The sequence below is a fragment of the Camelus ferus genome, chromosome 5 (assembly GCF_009834535.1).
Source record: "Camelus ferus isolate YT-003-E chromosome 5, BCGSAC_Cfer_1.0, whole genome shotgun sequence".
NCBI classification, from domain to species: Eukaryota; Metazoa; Chordata; class Mammalia; order Artiodactyla; family Camelidae; genus Camelus; species Camelus ferus.
In genome coordinates this window covers 33768277-33789066 of record NC_045700.1, presented here as the reverse complement: position 1 = coordinate 33789066, position 20790 = coordinate 33768277, and the positions used below count along the sequence as shown (strand labels likewise).

The window sequence follows — 20790 nt, the reverse complement described above, 5'->3', positions numbered from 1 at the left end:
ATTATTTTTTAAAAAATCCCTCTTTGTTAGCGTTAAGAGAGATTCTGGTATGATGATGTAACTCAAGGTGCATATCCCATACCTGCTATCGTGATGAGGCCGCTCTCACTGATATCCACTACGTGATTTCGGGAGATGGACTGAGTATCTGCAGACTTGGGATCTGTAACAAGGGGGCGAATACCGCTCCACGCTGCCAGGACGTCCCCTCTTCTCACTGGAAAGGATCAATGCAAGGATTAAGAGCATTACTCCGACACATCTCAACAAAACTAGGAAACACCTAATAAGCAGGAAAGAGTTCAGTAAAGTATATGAATACGTACTTTAGAAAGGAGAAAAAGCTCTTAAATGTAAGAACTAAGTGAGTGGATAAATTACAAGAAAACCTCAAAGAATCATTTTCTTACAAAGATAATCCAGATGAAAAAGGCAAAGAACTTGAAAATCACTGACATGGGTCCCAAAGAGGAAACAGAAGACACAAATGTTAGCAACCCTCAGCTGAGACAGTCTGGAATAGTTACAAAGAACAACAACAACACAGCAGAAACAAAGACAAACCAAAAGACCTGTGACTTGTTACATTTTCTCCTAGAATATAGCTTGCTATCTCTTATCAGAGAAGACAAAGATACTTATTAAACAAAGGAATCTGTAACAGAATATTTCCTCCCCTCAGCAATGCCAGCCTCTTACTGAGCATTTATAGCAGACCTGGCCTTGTCAAAGCACTTGAAGTACACATTTCATCTCATTTAATCTTACAGAGACCCGTAGTATTGGTTATTATTATTCTCATGATACAGACAAGAAAAAAGATTGGAGGAGTGTCATCAGCTCATCCAAAGCAACTTTATAAATGGTATAGTAGCATCAGAACCCAGTTCTTTCTGACTTCAAAGTCCATCTTCTCACCCACTAAATTGTCCATCAACAATTGACAATTTCTATATTTTTTTTTCTTTTCTTACCCCATTACCTTTACAACTGCCACCAAAACAGGTATACTGGCTCTTCCCAGTATAGGTACACAGTACTTTTGTTGTAGCAAATGGAAGTTCTTTGAATATTCAGGATACTATGAAATTTCCTTTACTATCTCTGCCAAAATCCAATTACCAGTCTATACCAAGAATTGATGTTTACAGTAGAATTAGACAGCTGTTGCATAGCACTTCTTGCTGACCTAAAAATGGCTAAGGCGTGTAGCCTAGCTGTGATTCTGGTGTACCATCAGGGACAAGGGAGAACTCAAAGGCAGAACTTCCAAGATCTACTCTTCTTTATCCAGATCAGCTTCAGGGATGGCTTAGCTCTTTTCCTGTCCACTCTCCACATCAAGGAGCTGACCATGTGCACCAGTCTAACAACTATCTGATAATACAGATAATGGGGAAGTGAATGCTTACCTGGTTCTGCTGAACTTACTTTGGTAAACCAGCTAGTCCATCCTTGGACAACAGAGAAATACAATTTTGCTTCAACCATGACTTGGGGTCATGTGTAACCTTCTCCATGTTACTCAAAGCCATTACCCATATTAATAAAAAACTGACTGTACATAGTCTTGAAAACATCAAGACAACGAGAAAACTGCATCTTTACATGAAAAAGAATGAAGTTAGACCCTTACCTTACACCATATACAAAAATTAACTCAAAATGGATCAAAGACTTATATGTAAGAGCTAAAACTATAAAACATTTAGAAGAAAATATAGGGGGAACACTTCAAGACATTTGATTTGGTAATGATTTCCTGCATATGACATCAAAGGCACAGGTTACAAAATCAAAAATAGATACAATGGACTTAGTTAAGATTTAAAACTTTTGCACATTAAAGGACATTAACAACAGAATGAAAATGAGAGAAAATATCTGTAAATAATAAATCTGATAATGGGTTAATATCCAGAATATTTAAGAACTCCTAGAACTCAGTAACTAAAAAGACAAGCAACCCAATTGAAAAATTGGCAAAGGATTTGAACAGATATTTCTTTAAAGAAGATATACAAATGGTCAGCAAGTGCATTAAAAGATGTTCAAGTTTACTAATCATTAAAGGAATGCAAAATGAAAATCACAGTGAGATACAGCTTCATACCCATTAATATAGTTTTGACAAAAATTTTTTTAAAAAATGGAAAATAGTAAGTGTTGATATGGATAAGTTGGAATATCCTTGTGCATTGTTGATGGGAAGGTAAAATGATACAGCCACTATGAATACCTGTATGGCAATTCTGCAAAACATTAAACACAGACTTACCATATGATCTAGTAATTACAATTATGGGTATATACCCAAAAGAACTGAAAGCAGGAAACATTTCTACACCCCATGTTCATTTCAGCATTATTCATATAGTCAAAAAGGGGAAGCAACTCAAGTGTCCATCAACAGATGAATGGATAAACAAAATGTGGTATATATACACAATGGAATATTATTCAGCCTTAAAAAGGAAATTCTGACACATGCTCCAACATGGATAAACCTTGAAAATATTATGTTATCATGTGAAGTAAGCCAGTCACAAAAGACAAATATTGTATAATTTCATTTATATGAGGTACCTAAAGCAGTTGCATTCAGAAAGATAAAAAAAGATAGAATGGTGGTTGCCAGAGGGTGGGGGGAATGGGGAGTTAGTGTTCAATGGGTAGAGAGTTGGGGAAGATGAAAAAGTTCTGGAGATGGGTGGAGGTAATGGCTGTACCAAAATGTGAATATACTTAATGCCACAGAACTGTACACTTCAAAATGGTTAAAATGGTAAACTTCTCATTTATGTATATTTAACCTTAATTTTAAAAAACAGGACAAAAGGAAAAACCAGCATAATTCAAGTCTCAGAAGGTTAAGGAAATATTTTACATACATATAATACAGGAATATCAGGGCCTCTATCAGCCCATATCTTCCCTGCGGCTTTAGTTCAAATTAAAATATCTCATTCAAGGAAGCACAGTTTATGAGCAGTGGGCAGTCTGGATTTCAAATCCCACACACCCTTGGGTCATGTGTCCTTGTACAGTGAACCTCCTATGTATTCATAGATAGCAGCCCCTGATATATATATATATATATATATGGCAGCCTTTTGTGTAAAGACTCACAAAGACTCTTTGAAATGGACTGTTGGAATAGTCAGAGAAAAAAAAGCACCTAACCAAGTACATGGAAAAGACCCTACAAACAAGTTATATTGGATGACAGATAATCTCTCCATCTTGATCTCAAATGAAAACCAGATTTCTGGTAAAGATAAATTTAACTAAGAAACTGTGACTTATTTTAACATAGCTCCTTAAGGGCCACACTCTTCACATGACTGTAATCTGAAAGAAGAGGTACTCATACACCTCTGCAGGGGTGTTTAATCAAACCTATATCCAAACACTGAAATAAAGGAAGAATAAACCTCATAAACTGGCGGTCTTCCAGTCTTGTTAACTGGAGACCAGGAGGGAAGGTGTCTCCATGCTGGGATTTCATCCCTAGATCTGCCCCTCTGACGGGTGCAGGTTTAATCCCATTGGCTTCCATGAATGGGGGTTAATTCTTGCTTCACACAATTACACAGAAATCTTGTAAAACCTCAACACAAATCGTGAAATATTTTAATCTTTACAAAAAGCTTAACTAGGAAATTACCACTATTTTCCATTAGAGTTCAAATTGCCCTCTGAGTCAAAAATAAAACTTAGCCAACCACTTAGAACGTCATTGTGGTCATGCAAAGTCTGCAGAGTGTGTCTCTGAAATTCCTTAGGTAGCCATGCTGATCAGGAATTTGCTTTCAATTCTTACAACCTCCTGACTGATTTTAAAATTATCTAAAGGAAAACCAGACTTTCTAGAGTAAATTTGAAGCACATGCAAATAGTCCTTGTAGCAAATGCTTTATCTTTCCTGGGATAACAGGCAGAAAAATACATCTATGAAACTGTATTGTCTGAAACAAAAAGAACTAAAACATTTGAGTTTTTTCATTCATAGGAGGAAATTAAATAAAACATTATGTACACTGATACCACTTTTAATCCCTACTCTTGACACTGATACTCTAAAAAAGAAAACAGTACCAGGAAGAGTTCATAATGTGTCAGGAACCTTAATTTACTTTGCTTGATATCTTAGCATTCAGCTTAGCCTGAGAATCCGATCAGATGAATGTTGGGATTATATTTATTTAAAAAGATACATTTAAGAATAATCAAGTTTTAAATCATATTTAAAATATGAATCAAGCTCTGTGGCCCATGGCACTTTTATGTTATTAGACCAGAGTGTGGCTGGATCAAGTTACCTGACATCTCCCAACCTTGAGATTTAAAGATTTGTATGGATTATTCAAAATGTCATTTGTTGCTGAAGAATAAAGCACTTGGACCTCTCTATCATCCAAATTAAGTAATGCCCAGTCAGGGCTACAGGTATCATCTATGCCCACAGGGCACCACATAGCTCAGCACACAAAACATGAATCCTTAACTCTTGTAGAAAAGACAGCAACAAACTGAACTAACAGGTTTCTCTCCTTATACCTTTTCACCCACAGAGGAAACCTTGTACACTTAAACTCTGATTAAAGTTCTCTTGAGAAAGAGATTCAAAAGCCATGGACAGATAACATAGAGAACCTTCTAATACTGCCAAGAACTGCTGCAGCCATATTGCAACCATGGGGGAAACAATGGTAAGATGCAGCCAGCCTGGAGGGGGGCGGGAGTGAAGGGAAATAAAAGCTATGCACCTTAGACATTGTTGAATCACTAACCAGTCTCCTCCTGAGCCTTCTTATATCTGGAGATTTTCTTTTATAAGATAATACACTCCTTTATTTTATAAGAGCAAAAAATACAAATTCAATGACTCCAATAAGTTTTTTCCTTCTTTAAATGTATATATAAGGTCCTCTAGATTCTGTAGAGCAGTGCTGATCCACAGATTTTTTTCTGCAGTGATGGAAATGTTCTCTACCTACACTGTTCAATTCACTAGCCACTAGCTGCATGGGGCTATTAAGCACTTGAAATGTGGTTCATGTGACTAAGAAGCTGAATTTCAAATTTAATTTAACTAATTTAAATTAAAACAGCCACATGATATGCACATATACAGGCTATGATACCGCATAAGGCAGCTCTAGAGTCAAACCACCAAGTAGCAGATCTCAGACTTGTCCTGGTAGATCATCAGGCTGGGCACCTGCACCATGGCCACCTTGCCCATGTCTCCAGTGCAGCATCCTCCCGGTGAAAGCTGACAGTCCTTCCTTCACTTGTGAGAATATAATCTGCTACAACAGTATGCTACCTGCCAACACTTTACAGACCTAACATGTTCCATATTTATCGTTTCCAAGCATCCTCCTCTCCTACTAATCTCATGAATTAAAAGAAATGAAAATATATTTACTAAATTGAGTACTTCTACCTTCAAGTTCTTACTCAGAAATTGGTTCTATCTATCATTCAAGTTGTTCTCAAGAGTGGATGGTGAACATCACCTACTTTAACTCTCCATGGTTTAAGATACGAAGACAATAACCCAACTCAAGGCTTTTATGCTTCAGAGCTGAAAGATTCTTCTTGATTATTTTGGTCCTCATATTGTCAGGATACCTAAACAAGATTGCATTCCTACTGCATCTTCTTCACCATGTTGAAAGTCTTCAGCAATGTCAAATACTGTATCAAGGAGAGGGTCATGTAAAGTGATCAATAAATATTAAATGGCATATTAAAACATTCTCTGAACTTTTAGTATCAAATAAGACTTGGCATTACAAAATCAAAAGCAATAATATTTTGGCTCTAAGCCAATATGCTAGACTTTAGGTTTCTAGTGACTACATATTTAAACAATTGGATATTTTCTTTTAAAACAACTGAACACTTTAATAAAACAAGACGACAGGAAACAACATTACTATTAAAGTTGAGAAAAATTCTCATTAAACACCACTTACTAGAGTGGCTCACCCAGACGGCACCTGGTTGATGTTTTTTGTGTCAAGTGCCCAGATGTTAAGAAACCCACAAGCACCTCCAGAGAATATAAACGTACTTGTCAGTATTTTCAAAAGGATAGTGAGGAAATAAAATAGTCTTTCTACCATCATGTTTAATAATTACTTTTATTGCAACCCTGATAAATAACTCATTTAGGCTGTAGTGCATATAATATATAAAGAGTAAAATATAAATAGTAACGTTGAATAGACATTTTTCACTGCTGGTTGCAAAGACTAAGTGCTATGTAATTGTTTCAAATTATAATTAATATTTTTACTATTAAAAACGTGGCAAGACAAGTGTTGGTTTTCAGAGTTAATAGAAAATGGAGCCCACAGGAAGTGACAATTAAGAGCTAAATGTGCGGTTTTGCTTCACATCAGTTATTTAGCCATACATTTTGGGGTGTTCTGTCTCATGTTTGCCACTTTCAAAAAAATCAATAAAAAAGCATGTGAAAATACCTAAATGAATGCAAGAGAAACAGTGTCAGAAATCAATACTTCTCTACCAGCATGTTTAACCTGCGGAAATGAAGTGTTAATCACAGAAATAAGACACCATATTACATTTATAAACTAATGAAACTAGAAAAAGCAAAGTGTGTGACACTATAATTAAACAGCTGGAAGACATCCAAGCCTGTGTAAGTTGATAACCCTGGAACAATCTCTGGCAGTGAAAAGGCAGGTCTGCAGTGAGTTGATATGGCCAGCTCGGTTGTTAATTGAATAACAGGCAATCTATAAACACTACTAATTGCATATATGAAAACCTGTGTACAACTAGAGACGCTGCCTAGAGAAGCACTCCAGAAAAACTCCACGGATAAAGCACTCTGCAAGTCTTCTGTCTCCCTCAGTCCCTCTAAGTCGTAGCTTGGTTTCACCACTGCATCCTTCTGATTAACCTCTACACAGCAGACTTAATGATACATTTTTCAAAAGATCATTTTTCTTCCTAACCCAATACACACTGCACAACTATCAATTACCCATTTCAGAAAAGAACAAACAAGTAATCTAGAAAATTCAGCCTGTGAATGGAAAGCTTTCTAAATTGTAAGAGAAGACATGGTCTTATTCCCAACAGGCAAAATGCTTTACAGAATTGTTCCGACGTGTTTTGCAGAAGTGTGGCAGCTGCTGTGAACAGCATGCGGTGTTAAGATTTGACACTTTTTTTTTCCCTTAAGGATATAGCCATTTGGGGAGGCTCAGAAAACGTTGTCAGAATTTTACTTATTCATCCATTTAATAAATCCTTTTGAAATGATTATTTCAACCCTGGTGAATACAAAACATAGCTTTGCTTTAGGATCAACACAGAGTTTTTATTTTTTAAGTCTGTAGAGAAGACTGCTTGGCCCCAAGGGATTGGTTATGAGAAATGAAACCTCCTCTACCTTAACATTCTAATCCAAATAAGGCCAGCTGAGGGCAAATGTCACTGTGATTCTCAAGGTGTCCAGCAGCTTCCATGAAATGAATTGAGAGACTTAATCCACTCCCTAGTGGATATAATGTCACATCACGCAACAAACCCAGAACTACCATTTGGAATACTGTGCAATATTTAGAAGCACAAGTATTAGAGCTAGAGTGACTTGAACTCAACATCATGGCTCCAACACGAATAAGCTATAGGCAAGAAACTTAAAGCCACTGGCCCTCAGTTTCTTCATCTATAAAATGGGAATTACAAAATAAGCCCAGTAAGGTTGTTATGAGGAATCAAAGAGACAATACAAGCAATATGCTTAGCAGAGTGTCTAGCATAAAAAGTGCTCAATAGTACTAGAGTTTTAAAAAAATGAAGCATGTATTACCCACTACAGACAAATGGAAAGATTAAAATATGTGTAGCAACAGCATGCAGTCAAAAAACTGAATGATGCCTGAAGCTGAGTTTCTCTCTCACATTTCATCAGAATAGAATATCAGTTTCACCAAAATTCCTGGGGAAAAAATAGGAATGTGAATGCTTCACTTTATATATAGGCATATTTTAGCTAAATGATGCTCTACCAAGTCTGAAGGTAGTTCCTCATATACCCCGAGGCTTTCAGTCCAGTAGAAATAAGAATGAAAAGAAACTAAAAAGAATCATTACTAATTAATTGTTTTTAAAAGGATATGCTAATAAGTAGGAAAGGTGTGAGAGACGGTGAGCACAGGGAAATAAAGTACATAAAAGAGCTGTCACCTCTGCTTTTGCCCTGAATATTTGCCACCTGGAGAATATTTAATCTCAAGAATCCCCAGACCAACAGGAGAAAGGCCTGATTTACAGTGTTCAGACATTAGTTTCAATCCACTTTTACCAAAACTCAAAACTGATTAAAAAAAAAAACTCTCTGTAAGTTTCACCAATTAACTTGACTACCGAAAAGTATGTTAACTGAAAAGACCTTTATAGATCAAGCAGGTCCCAGTAGGTATTACCAAGTCTTCCATCTATTAATAAGCAACATAGAAGTGAGGGGTACAGGCTCGCTCTCTGTTCCAGACCAAGGCTCATTTTGCTGGTGGAAACCCCCACCCACCCACGATATGGGCACTGCGGCCTTTTGGAACCTACACCTGTTTCCAGCACAGCCAGCCTCTCAGCACATATAAGCAGTCAGATTTCTCGTTAGCACATTTGAACTTTAAGAATTTGGAAACCGTCAACGACAGCTCTCTGCTTTTGAATTAATTTTATTTCTTGTTCCAACAATTTAAACTTCCTGCTCTTAGGTCTCAGTACAAACCTACTTTTAACATATTATATTCAAGTAAATATGAAATGAAGCACGATTCGTTAGCAATAATCAGAACATTAAAGTACAATCTATACCCAGTTGAAGCTCCTCCAAGATTGCAAAAGGAAAAAAACATGAGGCTGAAATTGTAATGCATTCTGAGTATTTAAATGTGGATATTAAATAGGGCATGACTATGTCCATGTGACTGTGTGTGAATGTGTGTTTGAAAGAGTATAAACTTTGCTACATAGATTTCAATTACATGTACTTAATATATTTATATTATTGTCGTAGATATTCAGAGATTTTACTCAAAATGAAATCAATCCATTACTTGAAATTAGAAGGAGCTAAAACCATACAACATGGATCAATCACTTAAACTAGGAAAATTCCCTAAACCATTTTTTAAAGCAATTTGTTTTACTTGCTTCTAAACGTGTGATCACATAATGAAAAAAAATTCTTTAGGGAGAAAGGATTCATAGATGTTGGTGAGTCAGGTGAGTCATATCAGGATGAAACTGTCTCTGCGTGTCCCCCATTGAAGCCAACATTATAGGAGATCCCCAATAGAAACAAATGAAGACTGTTTTTCAAAAATCTTAAACTACCTTAACATAGAAAGATTTTCAAACTGCTATCAGCATCAAAAACCCTGAAAGCACCTACTACTAATTCATTTTAATTAAAAAAAAAAACTGTGAGTGACATACCAGGTATGTAACAACCTTTGTAGCTGAATAAAGAATCCTTACCCTTAAGGAGCTCCAAGCGAGAATATATCTTAGACTCTACCTGAAGTACAATGTTGTGATATACTGGACCAGCGTCCTAGGGGAATCCAAAGGATAGGTGGTTTCTGAAGTATACAGAGTATTTTGCCAAGGTGAGATGCTGGGGAAAAGGGCATTCCAGAGCAAGACTTCAACCTAAACAACGCATGAAGGTTCAAAAGTGCAGGACCTGATTTGGAAAGAGTAACTAATACAATATGATTAGACTACAGAATGCAGAGGTGGAGCAGCTGAATACAAACTTGCAAAGACAAGTTGTGAAAAGCCTTAGATTCCATATGAGATAGTTTAAAATTTTTCCTAAAGTTAAGGATGAGATGTCAAAGGGATATTTTTGTGCAGGGAAGTGATGATCAGAATTGTGTTTTAGAAAGAGAGTTCTGATGGAAGGACCAGACTAGCTGGAAACGGAGACCTGAGATGGAAGCCAGTCAGGGAGCCAATTCAACTCTTTGAGGGAAAAATGACATGGGTGTGACCCAGAGCAATGAAAGTGAGGAGGTATTTTACATGATATTTCAGAGTGAGCATAAATGGGAGTTGGACTCGATGAAGAAAGAGAAGGATCAGCAGAGATAAGCATGTCATTTCTAGTCTAGGTGACTACATGGATGGTGAGGGAGGCTATTAACTGAGACAGGAAATAATGTTGGGAAACTTCTGAAACTAGACTGGATTAAACAATGATTATACTACATATGTCCACTGGAGAAAATGCTATGGCACCCAGTTAAAAGAAAGCAAGCTCAGGTTAGCCCTGGAAAGAAGTAAACTTTGACTTTTTCAATTAAAAGGAGTATATTCATCCTTCCTAGTGAAATCCACTGTTGATACTCTATACTTTTCACAGAGTAACAGCTCACTACGTTTCTTAGCACACGTACATCTATCCTTTCATTTCTTAGATTAATGATCTCCTGTGGACATTCTGTATCTGTAAATCAGATCTTCCCAAGCTCTAGGAATGAAATAGCAATGCAAACATTCCATAATCTTCTGGAAGAGCATGGGTGTCTAGAGCTCATGTAATGGCACTCCAATCTCACCATTAGAAATGATCAGAAAAGGACTGTATGAGTTTCATGTAGATGTAGAAAGTAGAGAGAAAAAAGGCAGCCCCTTCCTATTGTGTTATAACTTGGCCCTCATAACACTTCTAGAAGAAGTGGTCAGCACCTAAGAGTTAGGGCAGGCCAGGTGTGCAGATGAGGCAGACTGGACACATGGCAGTTATCCAGGGAGAGCCGGAATTGGGTGGGAGATATAAAGGAGGGAGGATAAACTTGAAGTTATGCATAAGTTACCTTCAACATCACAGCTCAAGTAGTTACGCACTTCATTCAAAATGAAGTTGATGTCTTCCTCAGAAGGAACGGGGTGATGTGTAACGTCGGTTGGAGTATCAGTAGTGCCAGCTATAGTCATCTTTTGCCATGGTAAGAAGAAAATCACTCGCCCATCACTGGTCGCTGGGTCAAGAAGTCCCATGCTCTCTGGGCTGGGGTAAAAAGAAGGGTTATATATTTCTGAAATTAGCATTAGTTTGATCTTAATCTGCATTCAAAAAACTGTTTTATTCACTAATCCTCATATAAACAAACAAGGAACATGTGAACTATTACTTTCACTGCCATTACCCTCATCTAGAAATCCCTAAAAGAAAAAAGTAATTCTGGTAACAAAAAACAAATGAAACAAATATGATTATAATATCCCACAGTGGAACCAGGCCTCCCCACTCAGCAATGCAAGGTTAGTTAAGAAAGTGGACATCAACTTCCAATCATTTGGGTTTTCATATTCCTTGGACCATTCACATCAGATAGTGTCAGTGGGATAACTGTCTGTAATTTCTTCCATGATGGCCAATTAAGAATAGCTCTTCAACCTTTTTTCAAATCGATGAAAAGTACTTTCCTGGGACATTTGACATTTGGCACATCTTTCAGTACAAGGTCTCGGAAATACATGAGAAAAGTGAAGGGTCTGACTTTCCAGAAACAAAGATGTAATCAAAAAATTCTTTACTCCTTTGTGCCTAAATAAACTTGTACCACTTCATCAAATATGAGATTTCTTACTTTATTTCAATATTACAGAAGTCTCAAGAATGAGATTTCTTTCTTCTTCATCCATGAGAAAAGGGCTCAGTTTTCTACTACTACCTAAGTAACAATGTACTGGGATAAGGTCAAAAAGGAGAGGAACACCGTAGTGATGAAAATCTTTAAATCGGCAGAAGACATCAGTGTATTATGCTATTAAATCAAGGTTCAAGGATGCCTCTTCTGACAGACTATATAAAACCTTTAAAAATATTAATCAAGGATTTTTACTAATACCTATTTAATATTCGAAAGCCAAATTATAAAACACGTTTGAAAGAATAGGCAACTGTAAATAAACATTAACAAAGCCTGTCCAATTGTGTTATTAAATTACTAGAAACTGGTGTTTTAATGTATCCATTAACCATTTAGTGGGAGGAATCTGAAAGTGTTTTAATTTGACTGAATTATCATAAGGAGCCAATGTTAGAGGTATTTTTTTGCAAATATATTTTCAGCTCCTATTAATAAAATTTCTTAAATGGAAATACAATTCTATTTGGTTTAAATAAATTTCAAAAAAACCCTCTTATATCCTCATATTTTAAAGGGCATACAGTCAACTATTTATGTTTATCATTCCCTTAGAATTAAAAAAAAAAAACCTCAAGATACATCTGTACAAAGATGAGGGTCTAAAAACTTTTAAAAACAAATCAAAAATAACTTTTTTATGAAAAAGAAATATACAGTCAGCTTAGCTAACGTGTCTTCTTTATTTAAACCACAAGGAGTACTAGTCTTTTTTTTTTTTGCAGAGACCCATCAGCCCCATGAAATGCCTGCCACATCCACACAACCATCACAGAAAGAAATCACTCTTTACAGCCTGCATGAGACACAGGAGTCAGTGGGCCTCAGTTCTTCTATTTAGCACATGCAAAAAGCACAAAAAAAGTGTGTTAATCATTTAAACTTTCAGCTAAAATCTCATCTTCACTCAGGGTTACTTAAAGGAAATAATTTTACTTTTTAAAAATACACTGAAAACTAAAAATACTGAGTATTTTCAGTTTCTGTATGTCTACATTTTTCTTTGTATTTTCTATAAAACTTTCTAAAGATTGTAAAAGAAACTAGTCAATTATATGTTTTGTAAGTACCTAATTTGATCCTGAGTTGATTTGCCCTTAGGTTAAATCAGTCACTTTGTGATTAGAAATTAATTCATGAGTTCAAACTTCAAATTTGATAGATAGTACTATATTGAAACAAAAGGATAAGTTCCATATTCTAATATTTAAGGAACAAGTTATATGTTGGTATATTTTTATATATGATCATTTTATGGACCAGGTATCATACAATGGGTTTAAATAACTCAATAAACCTGATCAACTTCAACATAAAATTATAATATTCAGCAACCTAGACATGAAATGCTGTTAGAAATTCCCAACTACTGAATCCTTTAAAAGCTTTCAGTGCAATAAAAGCAGTTTAAAGGGTGAACATGATGGTTACCAACACACACATATCTGGAACCTGTAGAGAATCAGCTGCTTAAGTGAAGACATGTGTCAAACATAAAATTAACAAGCACAGAGGGAAGACAAAGCTACTAATGAATGGTATAAAAATTTAAGAATCCACTTGGAAATATCTCTCATTGGTTCTAAATTACCTAATTCATAACTTGCCCTTAGGGAAAAGTTTGTTTTCTTACAAAGGATTAATTCTGCAAGGTCGAGTTAAAGTTTGAAAATGGCCATCAGCCATAGTGATGGTATACACAGTGCGGTGAGGCATAGGTCTTTTCTCAAATATGTATAATTCAGTTGACATCAGCAGGAAAAGCTTGCTGCTAATTTATGTGTGTGTCTAGGATTAGCTGTAATGAACATTTTCCTCATGCAGACCATTCGCGTTCTGAAGTACCCTTATTTAAATGAAATCAATTTATTGTTAACTACTTAGCAATCAGTGTTAGGGCTAACAGTACGCACACACATCGTAGAAAAAAAAATTGACATCTCGTCAGTAGTAAAAAGCATCTGTAGGCTAGAAGGAGGAGATGATTATTTTCATGTATTTCAGTCATTTGGTGGATTGTTGCTGCTTTTTTATAAGAGCATCTACCCACAACTCTGATGAAAATTCCAGATTTGTCCCTAATGTAGAGAGTGCCTTCAAAAGTAAATGATTGCTATATGTTGAGTTTCCTGAAATTAAATAATCCAAAGAGAGAGGGAGAGAGAGAGGGAGGGAGGGAGAGCTGCCACCATGACACAAGATAATTTCACATGTGGAATGTTAGGGTCTTAACAAGCTTCATAAATGCTGTGAAGATATTCTGAAAACAGCCCAATAGGATATCACATACATGGTCCTCACTCTCCATTTAGCAGCCTACGCTCAGTAAATCAGGGGTTCCTGCACCCGCTGTGCTGCCAAACTGATTAGGTTCTAGCTGAAACGCAAGGTCCTCAGTTATCATGAGGCGGTGTAAGGCAGCATCAGAAGGTCTAACTCATCCTGAGGACCTACTCGAACTCTTGAGTCGTAACTGTTGAGTGTGACTGACTGAGGGATCCAGAGAGCCATGTCAGCCTGAGATCTCCGGACCCCCCAGCCCACCCAAGAGAATGACTCAGTACAGAAAGCAAAACCGTCCTTCTGGGGTACCAGAGCTGCAGCTGCTCAAGGTCAGTTGCTAAAAGCAGGACCAGACCCCTAACCGAGGCTGTAATCCCAAACCAAGGGACTCATCTGCAACAGAGCCTGAACAGGAACTGGGCTGCCAGACCACTGCTCTAGGGTTTCCTTCCAACAGGATGTGTAGTGGTTGTAGTTCAAGGTGCTAAAAGTGGAGATTAATTTCTCCCAAAGTAGAATGAGATCACTTATTGCATCTGAGACTGAAACAGACCCAGCTGGGACTAACACTTTCATGATTTATGGGCAGGGGCCCGAAGCTAATTCCAAATTTCTAGAATTAAGAAAGGCATTCTGTTTTGAAAATATTACATCCAAGTGATATATATTTGTATTTCTTAGAACACCTATCTACTCTTTATTAGCATAGTATAAAGTATAGTACAGAACAACATGTGTAGTTTGACCTCCTTCCTATAAAATTTTTAAGAGGATATACATTTGTGCAAGTATAAACATAAAATGTTATGGAAGGAACCAGAAGGAAGTGTTATCCATCACTGGAGAACTGAAGTTGGGGCATGATGAAAAGAGGGAGGTTTTCACTTTTCATTGTATATCTTTCTATTTTTCTATAGTGATTATTTTTGTCTACAGGTCTTATCTGGGCATTAAAATGAAAAATCATGCAGTGTTTTCATATTTTAATTTCTATATATTTAAAAATTCCCTTATAGATAGTATATTAAAATTTTAAGTACAAAGGCTACAATCTCAATTTGGGCCAATTATCACAAAAAGGTAGGATTCATTAAAAAAAAAACTTACTGGTCACTATTATGTGCTGGACAATGTACCAGGAAGTGGGGATACAGCAGTCAAGAAAAGAGATAAAAAGTAATCAAACGACCATTGTCAAAATGTATACAAATTAAGTACTACTGTGAGGTAAGGAATTAGAAGCTGAAATGAACAGCTTCCCAAAGTCGCACAGTTAACAAGAGGTAAAGTGATGAACAAACCAGGAAGTTCTGTACCACTCTTCATACAGTCGCTTCATCTATACATCCAAAAGAGTAGAATGTCTTCCCATTTTAATGATAGGTAAACTAAGGTTTGCAGAATAAAATGGCTTGTCCCAAACGACACCTACCACAGGGAATAATAAGGAAAAGGCATCCTCTGATATCATGGAACAATAGTGATGAATACATGAAACACAATACACAGGAGAATATGTTGAATCAAGTAAGATCTAAACTATAAGAATTATGATGATGTGTGTGTCTATAGTTTAGGTACTACATCTGTACTCTGAGACATTAAAAAACAAACCCGTCCAAAAGATTTACAAACTAGCTGGCCTGGCAAAAAATAAATGTCTATAATTGTGTCTGGAACTATTTTTGAAAACTTCTCTATACACAAGAAACATTTGCAACATTTACATATATTTACTTCTCTCCTTTTAAACTACACTTCTGCTTAGCAGTTTTAAAAACTCTCTTAAGCACCACTGCATAAATTTTTATTATTATGACTGGAGGCACTTTCGTTTCTCCAGTCCTAAGTGAAAATACTAAGGATCGTCTACCAATTACACATAGACATTTAGAAAATGACAAAGGAACCTTGAAAGTTGGTGAATAAGAAATTTTGTTAATACTATTCTTGGCAGAAGTGTAATATCCTTCTCATTAGAAGTGTGTTTGGCAATCAGGTGTACCTTGAACTCTCTTCAAGAAGATTTAGTTACTGAAAAACTGATAATTAATACGGCAGCAGCATCTATTACATAGCAGGGTAGCAGTCTAGCAGAATGCAGATATTAAAGGTAAAATCATAGATCCATACATCTATTTTATCATATATTAAAAGTTTATAGGCATGTTATGGAAAATTATTAAAATATAGAAGCGACAGCTCTCATCCTAGCCACCTCACCTAGAAATTACTTACCCATAATCACATCACCTGGAGATAATCATCCTTACTATTTAACATATTTCCTCGTGACCTTTTTTCTATAATCTTATATAACATTTACAACATGTTACACATACTTGTACCCTCCATCCTAAACTAGAATGTGTTTTCCTAGAACATAAAAGTCATAATAATGATAATTTTAATGACTATATAATACTCCCTTGTGCAGATACACCATGATTTACTTATCATTCTCCTAAGGTTAGAAACTGAAGTGGTTTCTAACATTTCTCAACTACAATAATGTCTTAATAAAGACCTTGAGCATAAATCATTATTTCACATTGAATTATGTACTAGTTTACCTACTAGATTTACCACATATGGAAATAAAAATGGTATACGTGTTCCAACCTCAGCATGGTTACACAAATTTTTCCCCAGATGTCTTGAAATGTACATTAGGGGTAGTCATTAATTTCTTAGCTAGAACCCTTTTTTATTTATTAAGATTTTTAAAAATATTAAAAATTCAAACACACACAAAAATATAAGTTTCATGTGCCCATCACCCAACTTAAATGATTTTCAATTAATAGCTGTTCTTATTTCATTTCTATCCCTGTCCATTTCTCTGCATCCAGTTATCTTTATTGATATATCAGGAATTACATCTGATTTTTACTTGCTATCATATTTTTCAAAACACATTTCCAAAGTTATAAACACAAGAATACCTGGGTGTCCTCATTTTCAGATTCATCATAAGCAAATGTGGGTATTTTATAAAATTTACAATTAGTGTTTTAAAAAAATGTCCATATGGAAATTTCTGCAAAATTAATTTTAGTATTTTAATGAAAATTAAAATTGAAAAATGCTAAGGCTTTAGCCTCTTGATGGTGAGTACACTGAAAAAAAGCACAAAAATAGATCCCAAATCACAAACTTGTAGAAAGGAGTTTTGTCATTAAAGCTAAGAAATCCCCAAGTCTGGTTTATATTCTGTGTTTTGGAAGAGGCTTTTTTTTTTTTTTTTTTAAACTCATTTCTCCTCATTTTGAATGGCCAGCTAGACCATGTATTATTAAGAGAATGCTACGAGAGTAAATGTAGGCAGGTTCTCACGGCCTCGTTCTCCGGCGGTGACCGCCCGGTGGGAACACGGTACCTGTAATAACCAGGCATCACGATGTGGACGCCAGCGCTGGGCTGGCAGATAGCTGCAGCGTTCTTATCATCCATTTTGCGCACGGTGTCTGTGAAAGGTCCCGTGGCATTGATAACACACTTGGCTCTCACGTCAAATTCCTGCCCTGTGAAAGAAAGCAGCGTCAATCACACACCCCATTTGTTTCTCAGCCCACTGACGCTTTGGATTATTATTCATCTATTAACTTAACCTAAGGCAGAGTATATTGTATGCCACACCAAGTGTCACGGGCAACCGGAGTCACTGAAAAGCCTCACAAAAGGCTCACATCTGAGTAAACTTACCAAAAACAAGCTCGAACTGCAGGAAGAAAGCATGCCGTTTTTTCATTTCAGCTCTCATTCTAGTTTGCAAAATGCCCGGCCTTAGTGCCAATTACGAAGAAAGTGAGTAAATTGGCCGCTTTCTCCTTAAAACTCAACTGTGTAAGCATCGTTGCTGTAAGACAGTAAGTTTCCCAGTGCTGGTTTTGTTCAAGGAAACGATGTAATTTTGTAGTTCTGTCTACCCGGCCAGAGCCGAACAGGAATGAAAGTCTAACCAGCGTTAAAGTGATTGGCTTTAACATCTGGGCACTGTGCTTCTGTCACCTAAATGACACTTTGAAACTTGGCACATTTATGTAATTTTATTAAGACCATGTTTTTGTAAAGAAAACAGAATGCATTCATGGCTGTGGGGATTTTGTGGGCATTTATTATTATCATTATCATCATTACTATTTAACACAAAGAGGAAAAATTATCGTCTCAACAAGGGTAAATCTTCATGTGTATCCAGTCAGTGTTGACAATAAGGAATATAATTCATATGACTCTGAAATCTGGCTTGAATAAAAGAGAAGTGAGAGAAAAATTATCATTCAGTCATTACATGGGCAAGGCCAGATGCTAAGACATCGCTCCCTGCCAGAGCCTTCGCGTACCTGTGAGGACATCCTTGCACCGCGCCCCGCTCACGCGCTCTTTCCCTGTTTGGGGGTCTGTCTTCTTGAGCAAGCTCACTACCTCCATGTAATTGGCCGTGGCAGCCCCATACCTGGCAGCAGTGAGAGCAATGGCAAGGTTCATCCGTGCGTCGTTGTGTTGTCCTGCAGCGGGGGGAAGCATCAGAGGAGGGACAGGAGTCACCTCGAGCCACAGACTGGTGGTACAGAAGTGTGTCACAACAGATATGTCACATCTGTCCCTGTCACCCGGAATATACATGATGGCTGGTCAGCTCTAGAGGGCATGATTTTAAAATACATGGTCATTCTCGGTCAGGCATTTACCTGCCATTTCTACAAGTGCACTATGTGTACCACAAAAGGATGAAAAAATCCCTTTCCGACAGAGCTCACATCAATTATCTCAAAGTTAAGAAATAAGTAATTATTCTCTCAGTTTGGGAACATATGTATATGTCAGACTTTCCCTAATACAGACAACCCGTATGCATGAAAGTGAAGCAATTCAAAACTTCAGAATATTTGACACCCCAACTGGTGTTGATTAACAATTTTTATGAATATGTGCTCTATCTAATATTCAAAATCAAGAGCTTAATCTTCCATAGAGCATCTCTCTGTATTCTAGAAAAGGATTTTTCTTGGTTTGAATTTTGATCAGAGCTCCTTAAAATGTAACATTCTTTTTAATCGTACATAAAAGGCAAGAAATTAAGCAGTGCAAAATTTAATTACAGAACAATTCCTACCTGTATTGTTAAAGATTTATTGCTGAAAAATCCTAGTTAAAGAAAACTAAGGGGGAGGAGAAGGGGGGAAGGATGATTAATCACTTTAAAATACCGGCATCACTGGAGAGTTTTTCTATTTATTATTGCCAGTGGAGTTAACACTGACCAGGAGGAATTACTCCACGTTGCAGGGGCCAGGTTCTCTGTGCCCTGAATAATTAATTACCCAGGGCTAGATGTATTGAAGCAGGGTTCAAATTCCCACACACTGGGATCAGTGCTATCAAGATAATACTGATAAAGGCATGAATTTATAATGGATATTGTTGTTGATTTATGTTGCCAGCATACCAAACATTTAGTATAAATGGTTTATGTAAAGTCTCTTCCTTGTGATTCAGTCTGCGCAGGGCCAGAAGCACCACACAGGTCATCTCTTCCAGCTAAAAGGGCAAAGTTATAAAGAGAGAATCAATGCTGAAGATTCTGCTGCCCCTCCTCACAAGTATCTCATTCTAGATTGGCTGAACTATTACGATCCGCCAAGAACCTTTTCCTCAAGATTAAATCCTCTATCAAGTGGAGAACATGCATTAAACCTTGACATGCAAAGTAAGGAGTTATTTTATCCAAACATTAATAGAAGGAAAGCAACAGCAGCTGAAGTGGGAAGAAAAAAGGGTAACATTTCTATCAGGTCCAACTCAGTGCGACCCTGAAGCTGTTATTTAAACAGTAAAGTGAAGTTTAAGAAACTAACTTTTTTTAATGAAGGGCTCACTTAAAATTGAAATATGCAAACAGTTCAAAGAAAAAAATAAAAATCCTATTACAGAGCTTCTCTTTAAAGAGATTACACATCTAAACTAAAGAAAGTATTCATCCCACCCAGTCTTTCTAGTGGATTTACATACATAACAATGAAACACCCTCTAGGGGCGGTACAAGAAGTCCAGTCCTGCTTGTACACGAGGGAAACTCACCCATCCAAGTGCGCCTTGATTTACACACAGGACAAGCATCTGGAAAGCCATGTGTAAATCAACTATTTGAAATCCTATATGATGTCACCGTTGAAAGGAACCAGGTAGAAATCCCACATATTAAATGGCAGATTCCTTTGTAAAGGGGTACATCTATTTACACACTCGTCTGGTAATGAAAAGTTTTGAAAATACAAAATCTTTCTTTTAATATCTTTTTAATTTATAAGTCTCATTGGGGAAGTATTGGTGTAGTCTGTCAAGCTCTGTTGTTTCTATACTGAGATATATCTCCCTCATTAGCTTCCAAATCCCAACACTTTTGAAGGTAAACAAGCTCAACCTCAGTTAAAAGTGTGAGGTGGAAACAAGTTCCTCTGGTCCTTACTTTGCACGCCCACCCTGACACCCAGCAGCACCTGCCTGGACTCCAGTCAGAAATGTTACTTATTTATGAAGGCCCTTCATGAGGCTCCTCATCTGCCACAACTCTTCTACTTCCATCATTCTTACTATCTAGGATTGTCAAAATATTTACAACTCCCTGGACATCCATGTCACTTCATACATTCTTGCTTTTGTCCACACTAATTCTTTTGGCTGGAAAACCACTCTGGGAGCTCTGGACAACCCCTATTCATCTCTCATGAGCCAATTCAACTATCTTCCCATGACGACTCTCCTCTGTGCTGCGTCCCTCTAAGGC

The 20790-nt window shown here is 36.8% G+C and overlaps 1 protein-coding gene across 6 annotated transcripts in view; it reads right to left on the bottom strand.

The window, feature by feature from the left end:
- Window positions 1-20790, bottom strand: part of GPD2 (glycerol-3-phosphate dehydrogenase 2) — a 134305-nt gene that overhangs the window by 17321 nt on the left and 96194 nt on the right. For all 6 annotated transcript variants that reach the window (XM_032479470.1, XM_032479471.1, XM_014565009.2 and 3 more), the window contains 4 exons: window positions 18347-18511; window positions 17380-17524; window positions 10881-11074; window positions 83-217 (listed from right to left, as the gene is read on the bottom strand). In XM_032479470.1, coding sequence (XP_032335361.1) covers window positions 83-217; window positions 10881-11074; window positions 17380-17524; window positions 18347-18511 — 639 coding nt within the window. The remainder of the gene's footprint in view (window positions 1-82; window positions 218-10880; window positions 11075-17379; window positions 17525-18346; window positions 18512-20790) is intronic.